The following is a 22,395-nucleotide window of genomic DNA, read 5'->3' on the forward strand; positions in this document are numbered from 1 at the left end:
GATGGTGATGTTAGCATTATCAGATAATAAATTGCCATGATTCTATATGGGCTTCAGATAACTGTCTTGTGGGGGGTGTTCACATAGCATTAGCTATGACATTTTGTCTCATTTTCTTATCCAAGGCTTTTTAAACGTGGCTATGTTGGTATCCAAGAGGCTTACTTAGAAATGTTAGGAACATGTTAGAAACAATACCAACAACATACTTAAGTTATTTCATGAAAAATGAATCAACCAGTTGATGCCTAAGACTAAAAAACATTTTTTTTTGTAAATGAAACAACCTAAGCTTAAGAGTAATGACAAAGTAACAGAGTGTCTATTTAGACTGAACATTCTCAGAACGGAAAGGGACAAAAGTTGTCACTGGGGCGGGGGCCCTTTCAAAAGGTAATTTTGCTCTGTAACATTTTTACTCCTAAAGGGTGCATATTAGTACCTTAATTGTACATATTAGCAACTAAAGTGAACATATTTGTACCCAAATGGCACATATTAATACCCTTTGAAAGGGTACTGCCCTTGTGACTTTTGTACAATATTTTCAGAGAGTGAATGGAAATAGCCCATCTTGTTGGCAGAGGCTATTTACACAAACTAAGAAATCCATCTGGTACCAGCTGCAGGGAGTAAGAATCGTCAACCAGCGACTCGCCAACCCAAGTTTGAATCTGCCTTTTTACAATCCCATTTGTCTATTTACTCTTAGTGCAAATAGCACCTAACTTCTGTTTGCAGTTAATGCACAGAAAATACAGTTATTTTATTTATAAATAGCATCTATAAATAGCATTATAAATAGTATTTGTGTTTATTTACTTTTAACACTTTTTGCACTTACTGCAAATAAACTCTAGCACCAATTATAAGTTTGAAAGTGATTAAATTCAAAATAGAAGTATTTGGAGAGGCTTTCTAGTTTGTACCACATGTCTAGCTAGATCAACAGTTCCAGAAAACTGGAAAAATTCCAACCCATTCTGCTTCTTTATTTTTAAGTGAACACTGAACAACTGATAAACTGCCAAGGACAGGGCCGTTTACTAGTGCATTGTGTCCACACAGAGCAGAACAGGATCAAAACAATTAAAGCCTTGACAGATCTTGGGCAGCACTTCCTCTACAGATGGATGGCAAGTATCGCAAAGGATTTTCATTATCTCTTCATGCCTGGAAGGCCAGACTTTCATCATTATTTTCTTCTTGCCAGCAACAATCAGCAGACACTTATATGTATAGATCTTTCACTGTTACACTGTCACTGTTTCAACCTATTTAGTTTTGTAAGGTGAACCTTGATGGACTTGTTGAAACTGAGAGAGAAAACTTGATTGAAAATGTCTTGCTATAGAAACAGTCTCATTACACCCGTGATGTGACACAAAAATCCTGCTGACACAATACCATTAAAAACAAACAAATACACAAAAACTTCTCATAATGTGGGTGTTGCCTGACTAGTTAAAAGACTGAAACTGAAAGTACACTTCCCTCGTCTGTGTTCCACTCCAGCTAACAGACTGTCTGCTGATGTCCTTGTGCGCAGCTAATTTTTGTGTTCTTGAGTGAGGAGAACAGAGCATGTACAAGTGATTTGAGTGCTTGAAAAGACGGTCCACTAGAACACATCTATCTACATTCACGGACAAAGGAATATATTTCAAAATGCTTGCACGCTCAACTGTGTGTGAGACAGAGGGGAACATTTCCAATTAAGTATACCCGAGTCTTTAGCCCATCTTTCCATTAAATTATGAACAACAAGTTAATTACATGGGAAAACTACAAGTGCTTCACCCAGTTAACTAACAGGTGTGCTAAGCAAAATTCAGATTTTTATGTTCATAGTAGAAAAATTCAATACAGACACAAACGTGCAGTATTCAGAAACAAATTCATGTCAACTAAACAATCATCTAGTAATGTTCCAGGCAGCTAAGGCAGGTGTTGTTGGGGTGTGAAGTGATGGTCTCACCTGTGGGGTAGCGCTCAATAACAGGTAGATCGTCCACCTGCAGTGTGGCGTTGCCGCCACTCCTTGTGAACTTCACTATATGGTACTTTCCATCATTTACAAACTTTGCTTTCTCCTCGATGTTGATGTCCTCTGTGCCCACATTAAATATAGCCGCAATGTAGCCATTTACCTGGAGGAAAAACAAAGAGAAACAGGTAGAAACTTGAGGTTGAATCTATGCCCTCTTGTACATAACTAATGATGAAGTCTGGATGGTTGAAATTAGCATTCAATATAGAAAATGAAATCATTATAACCATATCATATTAACAACTTGTACGGTTACTTGCATTGATTACTCATAAAATGTGGCCTGGTCTTCATCTAAGTCACAGTTATTGACAAACACTATCTAACTTACAAAAGCAAAATGCTTGCTGGAAAAGCAAGTGACTGAATCAGTAACAACCTCTACCAAATCTGTCCTGTAGCTGCACTTGCCCAACATGAAGGATGCATTTTAGACTATTCCTCGCTACAGCTTCTCTTGAGCTTGATGTCTGGAGCCGGTTTCACCAGCTGGACGTAAAAAAAAAAAAAAAAGTTGTGTGTAAGCCCTATGCCAGCCTTAGCATGCAGCTAACAAAAATATGCTTTACTAACATTTCCATTGAGCTATGAAAATGTTATTTCTGAAAGTTTTTTAAAAGTTAAAAATGTCCAGCTATTTTATTTTTCAGAAATTTCTTCTTGGTTATGTGAACATTAGAGGAACATTCCATTCTATTATTTTGAAATGTTATGAGAACGAGAGATTTGAATGTTTAAGACAACCATTTTTATATATTTAAAGTGCATTTTTCTATTGGTTATGTGAACATTAGAGGAATTATATTATTTTGAAACTGTTGTGATAATGTTATTTCTAAATGATGGGTGGAGAACCCCCTCCTAAAAAAAATCATCCTACAACACTATAGTCGTGGATGTAATGGATGTGACACTTCGTCAGCTTTCAACAGGCTAAGAGGCTGTGACACTACCTATATACTGTAGATCTAACAGAAGCTGATGTCAACAGAAGGCTTATTATTGGAAGCATGTGTCACATTATTATGCATCATGCTCATTAAGCTTTAGCATTCCCAGTGAAGGCAGCAGATGGAGATCTCATCACAGAAGAACACACCAAGCTGGAGAGGTGGGGGGAACCTCAAGACCATCCTGAACAGGCCAGATCCACCAGCGTTTGCTGACATACCAGAGGCAGAAGAGGACTTGGACATCAACATTGGCGACATTACAGTAGAAGATGTCAGGGAAGCTATTAACAAGCTGAAGAATGGCAAGGCTCCAGGACTGGATGGTGTGTGCCCTGAAATGCTCAAGGCAGAAGTACAGGCAGTGCTTGAAGTGGGCCGGTACGCACCGGTACGCAGTACCGGCACTTCGATATTTTAGTCTTTAGCGTGCCGACACTTTTTCGTGCATACCGGCACTTCTGATATGTTGCCGGTACTCCGAGTCAAAGCGTCAGTGTCTGGGTGATTAGAAATGACACTATATAAATCACACTACCAGGAGGCGTCACCTCTCATCTCGACAAATCACGTGAATGAATGCAAGCAGAGTCGGTCTAACTCATCAGGGGGTTTCGATGTGCGGGGCGCGAAAACGTCAGGGGAGGCGCGCATGAGTGGTAGAATAATAATAATTATTGATTACTAATTTGAATCAGTACATTATAACGAAAACGATACCTTAAAAATGAAAAGAAGCAGGTTTTTGCGATCACATCGTTTTAAACCGGTTAAAATCTGGAAAGTCCATGGATCCAGTAAGCGGATTCAAACAGTAAGTTCAAAACAGCGCTAATGCAGAGAAAACACAGACAATTTCATCAGATTGCGGAAAGAATATGACTCACGTCCAGATGTCAGTAAATTATTCTTTTAAGTGTGTATTTGGCTTAAAAGCAAGATTGTTTTATAATGTATGCTGGCTGAAGGTATTTTAGATTATGATGATACATACATTGTGAATTATGAAAATTAAAAAGTACTTATTTATTTAATATAAAAAACAATAATAAAAAAGGGGAGGGGCTGAGTTACCAGCACTTCTTTTTTTCCACTTCAAGCACTGAGTACAGGAGACGCCACAGATCCTTCAGCGAATCCTACAGGACATTTGGGAGAAAGAGACAGCCCCAGAGACCTGGAAAAGTGGCATCATCATCAATCTGCCCATGAAGGGGGATCTTGGGGACTGCAACAATTGGCGAGGCATCACCTTACTCTCTCTCACCAGCAAGATCTTCAGCCATATCATACTGCAGCACATCATAGCAGCGGTGGATGACATCCTTCGGCAAGAAGAGGCTGGTTTCAGGAAAGGACGGTCATACATTGACCACATCTTCGTTCTACGCCAGATCCTAGATCAGTCCCATGAATGGAACAGCCTATGAATGGAATACCTCGTATTCATCGACTTTGAGAAGGCCTTTTACAGTCTGCATCGTGTATCACTCTGGAAGATTCTACAACAATATGGCATTCCGAAGAAACTGGTCAATGTCATCCAGTCACTATACAAGAGCTTTGCGTGTCGTGTCATCTACAATAGTGAGCTGACAGAACCTTTTCCGGTGGAAACCAGAGTGAGGCAAGGCTGCATCCTGTCTCCAATCCTATTCTCCCTAGCCACTGACTGGCTGATGCGTAGCATCACCCAAGGAAAGCGCCAAGGCATCCAGTGGACCCTGACCTCACTTCTGGAGGAAGTGGTCTATGCCGACGACCTTGGTCTGCTAGACAGAAGACAGAAAAATTTGGTGAAATAGCCAGTACCATCGGGCTAAACGTCAACAGCAAGAAGACTAAAGTCATGATGAAGAATGCCACAGTCAATACTCCTGTCAACATAGATGGAGCACCTTTGGAGGATGTGCAGGAGTTTGTCTACCTGGGCAGCAACATGACAGCAGATGGTGACTGCGATGTTGAAGTGAATGTCAGAATCAGTAAGGCAAACCAGGCATTCGCCATGCTCAAATCAGTCTGGAGATCCAACAACCTGAGCTTTCACACCAAGATCAGGATCTACAAGAGCAATGTCCTGAGTGTTCTTCTCTACGGCTCAGAATGCTGGAAGATGACAGTAACCATCGAGTGAAAGCTGGAGGTATTTCAGAACAAGTGCCTAAGACGGATTCTCAGAGTCTTCTGGCCGAGCAACATCTCCAACGACGACATCAGGGACAGGACTTGAGTAAAGTCAGTGCGAGAGTCAGTCCAGTCACGCCGATGGAGGTGGCTTGGACATGTCTGCCGCATGCCAGCCGACTCACTACCCAGAACAAATGGACACCAAAAGGAAAAAGAAACCGCGGGCGACCGAAAGAAACATGGCAAAGAACAGTTGAGAAAGAGCTGAAAAGAAAAGGGCTTACTCTCCAGACGGCCCCCAGGACAGCGTTAGACAGAACGAAGTGGTGCAGACACCAGACCGCGCAGAGAGAACTAAGTAAGTAAGTAAGCAAGTCATTAAGCTTGCTAACTCCGGGCATATTAATAGGATATCAAAATCTAAAATATCTAGAATTTCAGAATCAATAAACATTAGAAAAGCCTTTTTTTGCATTGGAATAACCATACTGGCAATGTTCTGCTCTGTGCTACACAAGATAAAATCACTCCACTAACATTTAGTTTGTTTTCTTTGCTCCCACAGGGGTGGATCACTAGAAGTTGCATCAGTTTCTGCTCCGGGTCCAGCTTGTATCCCACTCCCACCTTTTGTGTTGCTTAGCGACTATACTTCCAACTACATCCCACACCAGCCTGACAGCGAGAGACACTGCTGCCTGCAACTTCACAGTCATTACTTTACTGGATATGTTTACATGCAGCCTCATAATCTCTTGATAATCAGATCAATACCTCAATCAAACTGAAAAGCCTTCATGTAAACACCCCAGTCAATCTAACTGAGCTTGGAATTTCAAACACATTTGAAAGGGTGTAGATCTTAAATCTGTTAAACAGGAAAATATTGGACATGTAAAATATCTTTCTTCCAAAAGATCACATAGATAAATAGGTTTATATTTCATGTGCTTGCAGTTCATCATTAGCCACGCCGCAAAAATCACCCTCGCATGACTAAGACAACTGTTAACAAGGCTTAAAGAGCTTGCGGTCTGCCGTTCTTAGACACAGGCCACAATGAGAATAAACGCCAATATATTTTTGGAGTATATTTTTTCTTGTGAGCACACCAATGTCACAGATGAGTATTTAACTGTGGAAAGCAAATATACGATTCATTGTGCAGCACTGACACGCTTGTCCATTCTGTGACACAGACAATAAGTTCAATAATCAGCAGAAAAGAAGCAAAACCCTACCAAACAAACGCCGGAGTGGATCTGGAGCAGTGGAGTGATTTGATTACAGGATTACATCCGCTCATATCCAGTACTCTGCCTGCTAGAGGGCAAAGGGGCAGAGGCTCAGACCCTGCAGCTAGCCACTTTTGCAGTCCCATGCTGCTATGTTCATTCACCTGTGATTACACATCTTAATTAAACATGGCAGCAGCGAAAAGAACTGGTCAGTGGATGAGACTGGATATTTGCAGAAGATCTCTCTTCTGAAACTAATGCACATGAAAGTTTTAAACGGCCAACAAATTTGGTCATACATAGTCCATTGTATGCATGCCCCATATTGTATGTTTGTTTGTACACTACCAGTCAAAAGTTTCGAATAATTAAGACTTTTTCAAATGTTTTTGAAAGAAGTATTTTATGCTCACCAAGGCTGCATTTATTTGATCAGAATACATTAAAAAAGTAATATTGTTAAATATTATTTCAATTAAAAGCAACTGTTTTCTATGTGAATATATAGTAAAATGCAATGTATTTCTGTGATGCGCAGCTGAATTTTCAGCATCATTACTCCAGTCTTCAGTGTCACATGATCTTCAGAAATCATTCTAATATACTGATTTTGCTGCTCAAGAAACATTTCTGATTATTATCAACGTTGAAAACAGTTGTGTTGTCCAATATTTCTGTGGAAACTGATACATTACCATTCAACATTTTAGGGTAAGCTTTAAAATAAAATAATACTAATATGAAATTCATGTTTTTTTTTTTCAGTATGAATGTATTAAATTGATCAAAAGTTACAGTGAAGACATTTTTAATGTTACGAAAGTTTTGTAATTCAACTAAATGCCAACCTTTATATCCATCAAAGAAAAATATGTCATGGTTTCCACAAAACTGTTTGTAACATTGATAATAATACAAATTATTATTTAAAGGGTTAATTCACCTCAAATTAAAATTTGCTCTCAATTTGCTTACTTTCAGCCTATCCAAGATGTAAGGTTTTTTTTTTTTTTTTTCAGTAGAACAGAAAAGGTTTTTAGCTGAAACTGGGGTTGTTGGTGATTCATAAAGTGCAAGTCAGTGGCTACCCCTGATTTTAAGAACAAAAAAAGAATATCAAGGGATATAATATTAACATCCATGGCTTCTGACGATACAGTGAGGTCAGGTGAAGTGAAACTATCGGTCTGTGCAAGAAACATTAAAACATTATTTTACAACATTATTGCCTGTAATCCAGAGTCTCAGACAAACGGTCTGGAGTGATGACCGGTTAGCGAACAAATCGTTCTTTTGAACCGGTTCTTTTTGGTGACCTAGTTGAAGAAGTTCATCAAACCGGACTGAAGTGTCTGAAACACTTGATCTACAAGTTACTCAATCAAAACTCACTTTCGGATGCCTGACAGTCACTCTGACTGGAAATGAGCTAAATAGTGGCGTATCTGATCCTATGATGAATGAATTGATTCAGCAGACAGAAATTGATTCAGAAACAGTTGGTCTCGGACCGAAGACCAATGAGCCGCTGTATGCGCATGCGTGAACCGAGAGCTTGAATGAAGAGGCGAAATGAAAGTGTTTATGGTTTCTCAAGGTGAGTTGATTTAGATGAGTTAATTCACTGGCTTTAGACATGTAAAACAATCACTTTTCACATCATTATTGGGTTATTTAATAATAGAATTGCATGTGACATCATTGCGTGATTACACAAACAAACTAGTTTGTTTGTTTGTAGTTTGCTTTGCATCGTGCCTAACAAACATGCATGTGAGTGTACAGTACACAATTTGATCCAGTGAGACTGTTAGAATAGTATCTAATGAGCTCTTATGATACAGGTTTATTCTTTAGGATAGAGAGTGTAATCCATACAGGTGTAAACCACTGATACAACATCTAAAAGCAATTTTGAGAATAGACCTGCACTGTTACTATGGAAACAACAGTGACAGTGATGAGAGGGAGGCGATGCTCTAACACAGTTAAAAGCACACTCACCCCTCGAAACTGCATCACACACACACACACACACATGCTTGATAATAACTGCATGTATGATGACATAATCACTGTGTCCTTTGAGGCCAGAGTAAACTGACTGTCAGCAGGGAGTTGCAGCGGGCAGAATCGCGTGCCAGAGTCGCGGCGCTGTGATGGGAGTTTGGGTCTATGTGCGTGTCTGTGTCATGCGCAGCAGCAGGTTTCATCTGGCTATGTAATGTGATCTGTGTAAGTTCATGTCAATGGGCAGGTGTTTTAATTGGTGTGCTGGGAATTGCGTGCGACAGACTTCCCAGTGGAGCCACGGCAAAAATAAACACACGCACAACATGCTCTGGAAATCAATGATGGCTGACAGGCATGAAACACAACACAGAGCAAAGAACCCATGAAAGAGCCTTCGGATGAATTATCAATCACAGATGAGCACAAAACTCTGAGCATCAAGATGCAGTAAAACCTCAAACTGCAAATTTAATAGAATCAGAGCTACTGCAAACACAACATAAAAAAATAGAAATAGATATGTGCAATTACAGTACAGAAAGCAAAATGCATTCACTCTGTCATAATCTAGACTGAAAAACAACCTCTTCGGTGCTCCTCGGGGATGAGTGGTATTCACTATCATTCAATTAAAGGTATAAACACTGACTTCATGAATACACTGAACCTCTAGCAACCTATTGAACAAAAGCACTTTTTCATTTTTTTTTTTTTTTGTACAAATTATATTTGAATAAGTTAACTGTGGGTATTTTGTTTGCTCAGGAAAATGGTGCTTAGCTTTATTCAGTACTGCAATATAAGTATACACCATTCTGGATTGAAGGGTCATATAGCTTGTGGGTCAATCTTTGCAGCATTTCCTCACCGCATAACACCTGCAAACCACTGACCTGAGATGGACACGATTATGATTTCTATCGCTATCCCATTTACTGAACAATCAAAAATCTTCTATTGGTCTTCATCTGAAATGCCCACTCTGTTTGCTCAGGTCTGTTTTTCTCTTTCAGCACTGTTCTTCTTCCCATCCTTATTCCACTCCTTCCACTGAAACACACTGCCTCACAAATGCCCTAAAGGACGATATCCTCACAGCTGACTGATCTGCTCCAGAATAACATCACACCTGACATCTCACTCACCTCTGGAAGAGCCACATGGGTATGCAAACACTACCTGTCCCTCCACTGGGACAAACACCCTGTCATTCTCAACAATAGAGATGGGAACACTAAAGAATTGAACAATTATGGTTCTTATTCAATTACAATTTATCTGAAGAATATCTTTTTAACATAATAAAGGTGAAGCTGTTAACAGCTGATATGGTGCTTTTGCATCCCTTCGGAAGCTTGAAAGCTACAGTCCCTATACACTATAATGCATGGAAAAGAATCCCTATCAAACTCTGCAGCATTTTGTATAAATTCATTCTTCAATTTAAAATGTTATAAATTACAGATTCATAAATGAATTGATTCCCTGAGAGGAGACATTTGACATGATGTCAGTAGCTGATGCTATGGGGAAAAAACTTTCTCTGAGATTGACTAAAGCCTGTTAGTGAAATGCACTAGCCAATGGCATTTGAGCATACAACTTTGGCATGGCTCATAGTCTACTGTATATATAAAACACAAATGGCATCTCCTTAGAATCCTTCAACTGAATCAAAAAGAGCAAAGCTCACCCTTGTTCAAGCAGAGTAACATGGCCAACGTGTGCAATGTTTCGTTCTCTCATCTCAAGGAATCGAGGTTACATGAGTAACCGGATTCGTTCCCTTTTAATATTGGTCCACTTGACATTGTGTCAAAAGCTTATGCTATGGGGACAGTATAAAATCATGGTGTGTTATCAGCGCAGAATTGACCCAGCCTAGCAGAGCCGAGTTGTTAATAAGCATAAGCCACCTCAATACGGTTACCTAAACATGCTATTGTGGCAGTGACAATTGCCTGCACCATTCAGAATTGCATAAGCACACCAGATATGAATGAATATAGCCACACTGAAGTTTACACTATGACCTGATTGAAAATGGTGGCAGCTGAAGCGTAGCTACACACACACACACACACTCAAGTACAATCTGTACTACATAACCTAGTTGAAAGCAATGACATCTCTGGCATTTTCTATATTCTCAATTCTAATCCACTGACAGCGATATACGGTGTCACTCAAGAAAAAAAAATGTGACAACTTGTCGGCATTTCAATAAGACATGCTAAGTGGTGAACCTTATTAGCACTAAGCAATCACAGTGTTTAGTGGAGTATGGTAGCAAACACTGCACCAAACACAGGTTATCGAAATAGAGCCACTTTAGGAGATGATGTATCCCGCTTACATAGACAATGACAATAAGAGCCAACTCGCTAATTGTATTGAGGCCTGATGGTTTATATATGACTGTGCTTCCTGTACAAACAAGGAAATATTGGTTCTGTACTTCTGTGTGCCAGACAAACTACAAGGAGCTCCAAATAGTTGACACATGTCATGCTTTCCCCACACCTGTCCAGATGCGGCTGCACCAATATTACCCTTAGCAGGCCGCCAAAATCATGGCATCATTCCCTTCGTCTGAACCACTGAACATGGCCAAACTGTGGTCTCTTGTGGAGGGATAGAGGTCCGCTCACGTGAAGAACACACTTGAAACTGCAGGATGGGGAGAGTGAGAAGAATGCAGGACCTGAGCCGGTGGGAGCTCATCAGCATAAACCTCCTGATCCGCTCTGCTGTTGGGCTTTCACATTTAAATCGAGTGCTTGCCTAGAGCACAGCGTCCTGAGACTGAGACAGTCTGTCTAGTTAAGAGTGGGCTCTGCAACAGCAAGGCTCAGGAAGATGACACAACTCTCTTGCCTATCAGACAGCTGGAAGGGACCTTTGTAAGAAAAACACTCACAAAAGGGCCTTTCGCACCGCGGGAACCTTTTCATAGTACCAGAACTAATTGTGGAACTACCCACTTTTTGACGTTTTCGCACCGCCGGAACTGGGTGCAATTTTAGTACCGGACTGCCTTTTTCGAGAACCAAATTAGCTCCTACTCCAGAGCAGGGTCTAACCAGCACAACTGGTACTAATCGCGACGCAAGTAGACATTGATTGGCCAAACGCGTACGAAAACTGTTGTTCTTTGTTTCTGTTGTTGAACGCCGCGCACAAATGACGTCGCTGTTGACCGGCTTACGTCACTTCCTAGTACACACTGTCGGTGCGAATGCAACCCTTTAAATGGTACTGGGAAATAGTTCCCGCAAAATCGTCCCAGTACTTTAGTACTGTACATTTAGTTCTGGAACTAAAGCGGTGTGAAAGGCCCTAAAGCAACACTTTGAAAGAAATTCCCTTCGCGAGTAAATTTTGCTGTTGTAGCTATATATGTATGCTTTAATATTACTAATATTTTTGTTTGGTCCCACTTTATATTGTGGCCCTAATTCCTGTGTACGTACATAGTAACTAGACGTGTACGTAGTATGTAACCACAGTGTAAGTACACATTGGTACATAGTATCTAAAGCTGTAATATTTCTGTAACTACACACATGTAACAACCCTCAGAATGGTTTGTGTAAGTACAAATGTGTAACAGGACATTGGTAACATTTTTTTTCCCACTTCACTAAGTACTCGTGTAACAGGAATTATATAACTACATTTTGTAACAACAATATGTATAAAAGTAATTGGAACCATTTGATCCAGGGGGTGGAGATGGGTAGGTGCAGGGATATGTAAAGTAGGAGGAGTTGGATCTCAAGTTGGTGCACCACTGTAATACCAGTGTACTTACATGGTAACTCCTCAGGAACTGTCCACTTAATATAAAGTGTAACATTCTGGACACCAACCACAATTTATATGCAAAGCCTAACTTACTGGCCGCTGCTGTGTAACATCAGAGTAATTACATGGTAAATCTAATATGGAGTGTAACACTTTCTTTACCAAAAAGTGCTGTTAGTCCTGTTACATATTTCTACTTTCATTACCAAAAAGTGTTGTTACCAATGTCCTGTTACACATTTGTACTTACACATACCATTCAGTGGGTTGCTACATATGTGTAGTTACACAAACATTACAGCTGTAGATACTATGTACCAATGTGTACTTACACTGTGGTTACATACTACGTACACGTCTAGTTACTATGTACTATGTACACAGGTATTAGGGCCACTTAATATAAAGTGGGACCCTTTTTTATGATACTGACTTTATGTGAAGTCACAACTTATCCAGTGTAAAATCTGGGTCCTGTAGCAAAATCGTTCAGAACCACTGCACAAAACAAACATTGACATATGCATTCATTGTCCTTTGATTAAGTTAAGAACTGGTTTTGATTCCCAACTCTACTCAGCAAACATTTAACAAGATGCTGCTGGTAAGTATCTTCTTTTCATTTTCATCTTCCTGCTTTCTTTTCTACTCTCTTTTGGACCACATTCAAGACATTCCTGTTGTTTCTCTGCAAAACGGCAACATCTGACACTGCAATCTAATTAACCTGCATCCAGTTTGCACCTCTTTAAGTGCTAGTGCTAGTCAGCAGTAAACAAAGCAGACTTTATTTAGGCCTTTGCTACTCACTAAGCTCTTAGCATCCTGGGACTGAATTTGACCAGAGGACACAGCAACCCCTGCTGCTCTCTCTTTGACAGCTTCTCTTTCTCTCTGTCAGGCTGGAAGAGGTGTGGGTACAGGTCTACTTATTTGCAAGAGCTGGGAATATTCAACTGTCTCTTTTCTGTACAACAATAAGTCTTCGAGTTTCATGTATTTACTGTCACATTTTCTATAAAACTCAACGTTGTCATCATTTATCACCCTACAGGTTGCAGGGTCGAAAAAGATCAAAGACTTTTGCTTTCCTGTCTGAAACCTGCATTCCTGAAGGCACGAAGTTGCTGATATCAATCAAAGGCTTGTAGGCCAAGATGTGTGTACATCGGGGGTCTGCTAATTGTCACACCTTTAGTAAAGTAGGTGGTGTAATTTGCTGATTTGTCAGTTTAAATGTCTCACATTTGGTTTTAATTACAAGATCAAGGAAGGGATAAAAGAAAATTAACAAATGTTCTGTTTCTTTTCTTGGCTATAGCGGTATCTCTTCTCTGGGGCCCTCTTCTTGGGGCTCTGCTCTCTCTCTCTCTCTCTCTCTCTCTCTCTTTCTCTCTCAGGTAACATTTTACAGACATACTGGGTACAATTACCTATATGTTTCATAAGCCATTTCAATTATAAATTATGTGCTAACTAGTCTTGATTCAACATTAACTTTGTCTCACAACATTAACATAAAACTCAGTTTTATACATCATACTGATAATGTTTCTTTAGTCTTAACCACTTAACTACTGTAGGGAAACAACCCTTACAAATTCAGCTGGGCCACTATCTCTAGGTGCTCTTTAGTGACTTCAGCATCCACCCATAGAAATCTTAAGGCTGGACACACCAAGCCGACTTCGAAGAACTAGCGGCGACGAAAGCCGATGGTGTTGTCACCTCGCATCGGCTGCGTCTGGACAAAAAAGCTGTACTGGAACACACTGCACAGACGACAGCCGACTGCAAACTAGCATGTGCATTGTAGCATTGTACTATCACCTACAATAGTCCCAAGCAGATCAGACAGAAATCCAAATGTCCATCTGAACTTTAAAGACCACATTACAAAGACAGCATGGAGGTTTGCACTGCATAACATTAGTAAGATCAAGCCCTTTTTAACTGAGCATGCTGTCATTGCTTTGTTCATTCTTTGAACATGTCATTACTATGTCATTCTTTGCTAAGATGGCGCCGCAGACGGCCGCCTCAGTGTTTGGCTCTCCAGTGTTTGTACTGTTTTTGTTAGTTTTTCCTGTTTTTGTTTCTCAAACACGATCAGTTTTACCAGGGATGAACTGCTGAACATTCAGCAGAACACACCACAAAATCTTCTACCTGTTTTCGATTATTTGGACGTTTTGACTCAGACAGCGCGGATTTCGAACGCCGTTGCCTAGCATCTATATGGCGAATCTCCGCTCTCTACCCAACAAAACGGACAAACTCCTTCTGCACTCCCAGACAAATAAGGATTTTTCAAACTCTGCTGCTCTGTGTTTCACAGAAACCTGGCTGAATGACGTCATACCGGACAGTGCTTTAAATCTGCCGAGCTTCCAGCTGTTCAGAGCGGACCGCGACGCAGAATCAACGGGGAAATCGCGAGGCGGCAGGACATGCTTTTACATCAATGAGAGGTGGTGTACAGATGTAACAGTGTTAAAGAAGATGTGCTGTTCTGATCTAGAAGTGCTCTTCATTAACTGTAAACCGTTCTATTCGCCGCAGGAGTTTCACTTGTTCATTCTCGTGAGTGTTTACATTCCACCGCAAGCGCACGTGAACCTACAAGGAGAAACTGAAATCAGCTAAACCTGTATTAAGGACTGTTAAAAGATGGGTTTAATGAAGCAGAGTGGGATTTACAAGCCTGTTTCAACCTCACTGATTGGAGTGTTTTTGAAGCTGCTGCCAACGATCTGGACGAACTCACTGAGACTGTAACTTCATATATCAGTTTCTGTGAGGATATATGCATCCCTACCAGGACTCATCTAACATTCAACAATGATAAGCCATGGTTTACAGCAAAACTCAGAGATCTTCGTCAGGCCAAAGAGGATGCCTACAGAAATGGAGACAGGGTCTTGTACAATCAGGCCAGGAACACATTGAATAAGGAGATTAGAGCGGCTAAGAGGAGCTACGCTAAAAAGTTGGAAGATCAGTTCACTTCCAGTGACCCAGCTTCAGTGTGGAAAGGTCTGAAAGCCATCACCAAGTACAAGACACCATCCCCCAACATTGAGGTGAATCAACAACTTGCTGAAGATCTGAATGAGTTTTATTGTAGATTCGAAACGCCCCACACCCGTTCTGACCATCTCTTTACACAACCGTTAACACCTCCAGCAATCCCCCTCTCCCCCCCTCCTGCACTTCAGGTCAGTGAAGATGATGTGCGCCAGGTCTTCAGAAAGAACAAAAGAAGAAAGGCACCAGGCCCAGGTGGTGTGACACCACCATGTCTGAAAACCTGTGCTAACCAGCTGGCCCCCATCTTCTTACAGATCTTCAACAGATCACTGGAGCTGTGCGAAGTCCCTGCCTGCTTCAAACGCTCCACCATCATCCCCGTTAGGGCTGGCTCGATACCACTTTTTCAGAACCGATACCGATCCGATACCAAAAATTCTGAGTATCTGCCGATACCGATATCGATTCGATACCAGTGCAGTTTTTTAAATCAGTTTAGGATTTCTATACCTCAATGTGTAGGTTGATCATCACTCTTTTGTATGTTACACACAATCTACTAAATATAGACAGCTTCATTATAAAGAAAAATAACAAACAAAAAAATATATAATCATAATCTATGACAAAAATACTATTATAAACTAGGTTAATGGATAATTCAGTAGCAAAAGTTACTCTAGAAAAATCATGAGTACACATTAATTTTATTAAATCCTAAACCTTTAGTGAAAAAAATACATTTAGTGGGTAACAAATAAAAGTGAATAAGTGTAGGACTAAATCTCGTAGGCCTACACATTGCTCTTTGTATTGTTGTAAAATACATTAATGAAAAACAAGTAATATATTTATATATAAATATTTACTATAGTAGTCAACATTTGAAGTGGATCAAAACCTTTCATCAAAGTTGTCATAAAACCAAAACAATACCCGTTCTTCTCTTAGGACAACTTTGATTAACTTTTTGATCCACTTCAAATGTTGTCTACTGTATAAATTAAAATACATTTCTTTTAAATGTATAGCAGAGTAATGAGGCAGCAACATATGATAGATAAGACGAACAAGAAAGGCTATTAATAATCTTTCATTGCGCAAAAGTATTATGATACTAAAGGCTACAAATACAGAGCGGCTCAAAGCGCTTATGCGCCCCTAATCCCCGTCCCAAAGAAACCCAAGATAACAGGACTTAACGGCTACAGACCAGTGGCTCTAACGTCTGTGGTCATGAAGTCATTTGAAAAACTGGTTCTGGCTTATCTGAAGGACATCACTGGACCCTTACTGGACCCCCTGCAGTTTGCTTACTGAGAAAACTGGTTTGCGGATGATGTAGTCAACATGGGACTGCACTTCATCCTGCAGCATCTGGATAAATCAGGGACTTATGTGAGGATCCTGTTTGTGGACTTCAGTTCGGCCTTCAACACCATCATCCCAACACTCCAGACCAAACTAACCCAGCTCTCTGTCCCTAGCTCTATCTGTCAGTGGATCACCAGCTTTCTGACAGTTAGGCAGCAGGTAGTGAGACTGGGGAAATTTGTGTCAAACATTCGCTCCATCAACACTGGTGCCCCTCAAGGTTGCGTCCTCTCCCCACTGCTCTTCTCCCTGTACATCAACGACTGCACCTGTAAAGACCCCTCTGTCAAGCTCCTGAAGTTCGCAGATGATACCACACTTATCGGCCTCATACAGGATGGTGATGAGTCTGCTTACAGACAAGAGGTTGAGCAGATGGCTGTTTGGTGCAGTCTTAACAACCTGGAGCTGAACACGCTCAAAACAGTGGAGATGATCATGAACTTCAGGAGAAACACCCCTACACTCCCCCCACTCACCATCATGAACAGCACTTGTAAAACAGTGGAGTCATTAAGATTCCTGGAAACCACAATCTCTCAGGACCTGAAGTGGGACAATCACATCGACTCCATTGTAAAAAAGGCCCAACAAAGGTTGTACTTCCTTTGCCAGCTGAGGAAATTCAATCTGCCACAGGAGCTGCTGAAACAGTACTACTCAGCCATCATCGAGTCTGTTCTGTGCACATCAATAACTATCTGGTTTGGTTCAGCTACAAAATCAGACACTAGAAGACTACAGAGAACGGTTCGGATTATTGGTGCTCCCCTGCCCACCCTTCAAGAACTGTATAGATCCAGAGTGAGGAAAAGGGCTCGGAAAATCACTCTGGATCCCTCACATCCAAGCCATCCCCTTTTTGAACTTTTGCCATCTGGCCGGCGCCTCAGAGCCGCAAATACCAGGACAGCCAGGCACAAGAACAGTTTCTTCCCCCAGGCAATCTATCTCATGAACAGTTAAATGTTCCCCCCATTGTGCAATAAAGATATGTGCAATGACCTTTTATTTATTTGTTACGACCTACATCCTAGTACATCCCTGCATCTCACTCTATTCTATTCCTATTCTATCATCTATAGCACAACTGTACATACAATTTATTTTATTTTATTGTATTTTTTTATTAATATTTTCAATTTTTGTCTATTTATATTTACATATGTGTGTATTTTTATTCTCATCTTATTTTTATTGTCTGTGTTTTGTTGTTGTCTCTGTGTACTGGAAGCTTGTGACACTAAAACAAATTCCTTGTATGCGCAAGCATACTTGGCAATAAAGTTCTTTCTGATTCTGATTGTCATTTCTTGGCTGGCAACTCTACAAATGATCCAGAGAGAAGCAGCACAACTGGTCTTTAATAAGCCCAAGAGACCCTACTTCCCAGCACTTTATTTATCTACAGGGTTTCTGCAGGATTTTTAAGCTCAAATCTAAAACTTTTTAAGACCTTTTTTAAGACCTGCACAAATCAAGTTCAAGTTCAAGTTAATTTTATTTGTAGAGCACATATACAAAATTTATATACAAAGAGGAGAATTTTAAAGTCTATTCTTTGACAAACCAGCAACCAGTGTAGAGATCTAAGAATTGGAGTGATGTGTTCATGTTTACGACACTTTAAAAGAAGTCTGGCCGCAGCATTTTGGACAAGCTGAAGAAGCGCAATTTGAGATTTAGATATACCGCAATATAAAGAATTGCAGTAATCTAGACGAGACGTAACGAACGCATGAACAGCCATTTCTAGAGTTTTTGGAGTGAGAAAGTTTTTAATTTTAGACAGTAAACGAAGCAAAATCGGGCTAAAATCGTGCAGTGTGAACTCGGCATTAGCTGCAGTCTGATGAGATGTAAGAGAGTCTCTGAACATTTGAAGAGAGATATGCAGCCTGTCCTTTTACCATTTACGTTCTGCCTTTCTGCAGTTTTGTCTTAGGAGACGGGTATCAGAGTTTTGCCACAGTGCAGATTTTGGTTTTTGCTTGTGAGGCTTAAGGGGGGCAGTTGCATTTGCTACCTTAAGCCAGGAAAAATTATACGAGGCTAAGAATTTTTTGATATTCTTGATATTCTGTGTGCTGGTCAGTTCACAGCAGTAATAGAAATTAATCATTTACAACAAGTTTTATGGGCATTTTTACCTTTAAGCCATTTTTTCTAAAAGTGTGCACCATCTTTTGAGTCAAATTCTTGCATTTGGGTTGTTACCAAGCAAATTAAATCAGTATCAACAAAATGTATCTTTGCAATGCAGAGGAAACACAGAAGTGGCATTAGAAGTGTCATTTAGATGAATTTACACACTGTTTAATGCAGCTCTGAGGGAAATTAAATACTTTAACCTGCAATTACAAATGCATAAATAATGTTTTGATATTTCAAACATAAAACATTAAAAACTGATGTTTGAAATGGAAAAAAAAAATGAAAAGGTACCTTAAATGTGAAATTAAAACCACCAGTAGGTGGCATCAAGTAGAGGTCTGCGTGGGACTGTTTTTTTAGTCCCGCTTCCGCGAGGTTTTATTCCGCACCCACCCGCTCCCGCTATATATTCACTCTTTGTTCACCCGCTGCCCGCTAAGAATAATTTTCTTCCCGACCCAACCGTTCCCGCTAAATTTAGATCTCATTTCCAGAATCTCACATTTAAATAGGGTACTACAGAAAGACAGAGATGACAAATAAAATTGTAGGTTGTAAAATTTTTTTATTTATTTTTATTCGTCTTGTCAAGATGCTTTTAACATTTAGCTGTCAACACTGAAAATATGCTGCAGGAAAAAAAATGTAGGTACAAAAATTGTAGCCTATTTGTTATTTTTATTCAAAACACAATTCCTACTGTGTTGACAGAAAAATGTCGCTGAGAAAAAAAAAAGACATCTGTCATTTAAAATTATAAGCAAAAGAACAAAACCATTGGCTTGTAGCCATTGCAAAATTAAATCACTTTTTAACCTAACAATTTAACAAAAAATGTCCCGATGTCAATTTCAACATCTCTCCTACAAAAGAAAATATATAAATACAACAATAATAACTAATAATAAATTAAATGACATCTCAAAATTGTAAGCCAATAATGAAATGAATGAAAACCGTTTACTTACTTGCAAAATCACCTTTTTCCAAATTATTTTAAATCCATGCAGGAAAAGAATGTCACTGACTGACGACGGTTTCAGTACCGAAAGTCTCTCCTCCAAAATCCAACCACAAAGGCTGAATGTTCTCTCAGAAGGTGCACTCGTGGCCGGGATGCAGAGGACATATCTTGCAAGCTTGCTCAGGGCAGGGAACTGGGAATGATGTGAATTCCACCATTGCAAAACTTTTTGTTGACTTGATAGTTCAAGTTTCATGGTCCTGTACTCCTGAATCTGAACATCTAGTGATTTTGATCTACATGATTCTTCATCATCCTCCCAATCTGAAAATTTATGGAGAACAGGAGGCATTTTGGCAGGTGTTGGCTCAACATCCTCATCATGTGTATCAAACTTTAAATCTTCGATCATCTCCTTGACTCCCTGTATCACCTCCTGTCGCCCTCTTTCATCTAACATTTTCAAACCTCGCAGATTTGGTGTCAGAAAGGTTGCTATTTTATAAAGCATGTGAACCGAATGTGGCGAAGTGCTGTCCGTTGACAGTAATTCTTTCAGCCGTGTCACACAGACGGTTGCGATTTCAGAGAGCAGAGGGTCTTTTGTGGCTGATGTACAGTGTTCAATTAATCGCACAGACCATGGAAGAACCAGTGAGGCACTTGGAGCTGTGTTGTCGGTTTCCAAGTCGTCAGTTCCTCTTTGAAGGGTTTTAGGAATGATACTAGTAACTTGACCTTGTCATAATTATTGCTCTCAGTCAGCACAGGTGCGATGTTTTCGTACTGTTCCAAAACAGAATTCAGCATGTCAAAATTAGAGTTCCACCGTGTCTCTATGGATTGTTTCAGTGACTTTTTTAGCTTGCCCTGCTGTCCTGAGTGTTTGAAATATGTGACCAACTTCACCAACATCAGTTAGAGGCCCAGCGATCTCTGGAGACATTCCCATTACGGCAGGACCAAACGCACTGGACAGAGTCACGTTTAGTATGTGCGCTGTGCAGTTTAGTCTTGTGTATCCTCATAAGGCACTGATCATGTTGGCTCCACAATCTGTGACAAAAACTGTCTTTCTGCCCATTTCTGTCGCATCAATGCCAAACACGCTGAGATTCTGCAGCAGGTGCCTTCGAATGTTTTCACCCGTCTTTGAGGTGCTTGGGTCAAAAGGGGCAGTAAAAAGCACTCTTGAATGTAGCTCAGATTGCTCATTAACGTAATGGATGGTTGCCGACAAAAAGGACGTTTTACAATATGTTTCTGTCCATATGTCTGCTGTAACTGCGCATCTGAACTTCGATATTGTTGCAGTGATTTCGTCCACAACATGTCTACGCAGACTCTGAGCCCACATTTCAACGTTTCTTGACACCGTTGTTGGGTGTGGTAGTATCTCACTGACATCGGATTTTCCTATTTTTGCTGCTGTGTTGACCAAATGTTGGGCCAGCTGTGTGAAGCCTTTTCCGGAGACAGTATCATACGGTCGGATGTCTTGGCAAACAAATTCAACACATTTTCTGTGGTCTCGTTGCCCGTTTGTGATGAGGCATGAGTGCCGCCTTAAACCTGAGATTCCAGACTTGTGACTGCTGAACGGTAAAACTTTTAGGCATTTATCACATCGCGCAAGGGTAATTTTTTTTCCATATGCGTCTATGACACACGAAAAAAACTCCCATACATCAGACTTGCCCGACGTGGGTTTCTTAACAGTAAACTGACCATTTTCTAGTCCAAGCTGAACGTCCGTCAAGAACAGCGCATCCACACTTTGCTCTGCCATCCTTATTCGGTACAGCCCGCTCTGAGGACCGTTGTTTGCTTTTCGCGATATACTCTTAATATCAAATCGCACATCGTTAAAACAACAATTATGATATTATCGCAGACCATACATATCGCACACCCCTATGTTTAGATTTTTATAATGCATTGCCTTCTTATCGATCCACCAGTTCACATTTAAAGCTCTGCGTGTTTGCAGGTTAAAAACATGGGTCGATTTTTGCATTGGTCTGAACTCTGAACAAAACAACAGTTTTATTGAAAATGCTCATTCATTCTCTGCCAGCAGGTGGAGAGTTTGGTAGAAAAAAGAACTGTTTCCCCGGTAACAGCAGAACACAGAGCAGCGCAGCACCGGACTTTGAACCTGCAGCGCTCATGTTTATTTCATGAAATCATCGCCTTTTGAAGTTTAATCATCACATTCAGCCATTCTGGTCTTTCCGTACCCAAATTTAAGACCTCTTGAAATCATAATTAAGACTTTCTTGTACAATTTAAGACTTTTTAAGGCCTTCAATTTGATACAACTAAATGTTCAAGTTCAAGACACTGATGCTTGATGCTTTCACAATCTCATGAGTCTACATTCCCTCCAGAAGCCTGCAGTTAGTGAGTAAGCAGTGCTCCGTGATACAATCACTTTCCAGAAAATATCACTGCTTATTCACAGTTCCTTGCTGGCAAAATGATATTCCTAGCTGGACAGATGAATCCCTGACAATATTCAAGAAGCAGCTGAAAACTCATCTCTTGTGTGAGATGAGAAAAAAAAAAAAAACTTCTATGCTTTCTCGATTTCTTAAAGCCCTCCCTGTTATAGCCTGTACTCTTCAAGACAGTGTGGTTTGAAACTCTTTATATTGTTAGGTCTGTGTAGTGCTATTGCCTCCT

The 22,395-nt window shown here is 40.3% G+C and overlaps 1 protein-coding gene across 1 annotated transcript in view; it reads right to left on the bottom strand.

Moving 5' to 3' along the window:
- Positions 1-22,395, bottom strand: part of LOC107738897 (neurexin-1a-like) — a 71,572-nt gene that overhangs the window by 29,492 nt on the left and 19,685 nt on the right. The window contains exon 6 of the mRNA XM_016550802.1: positions 1,979-2,150. Within this exon, the coding sequence (XP_016406288.1) occupies positions 1,979-2,150 (172 nt within the window). The remainder of the gene's footprint in view (positions 1-1,978; positions 2,151-22,395) is intronic.

The sequence above is a fragment of the Sinocyclocheilus rhinocerous genome, unplaced genomic scaffold, assembly GCF_001515625.1.
Source record: "Sinocyclocheilus rhinocerous isolate Xijiao unplaced genomic scaffold, SAMN03320098_v1.1 scaffold104, whole genome shotgun sequence".
Lineage (NCBI taxonomy): Eukaryota > Metazoa > Chordata > Actinopteri > Cypriniformes > Cyprinidae > Sinocyclocheilus > Sinocyclocheilus rhinocerous.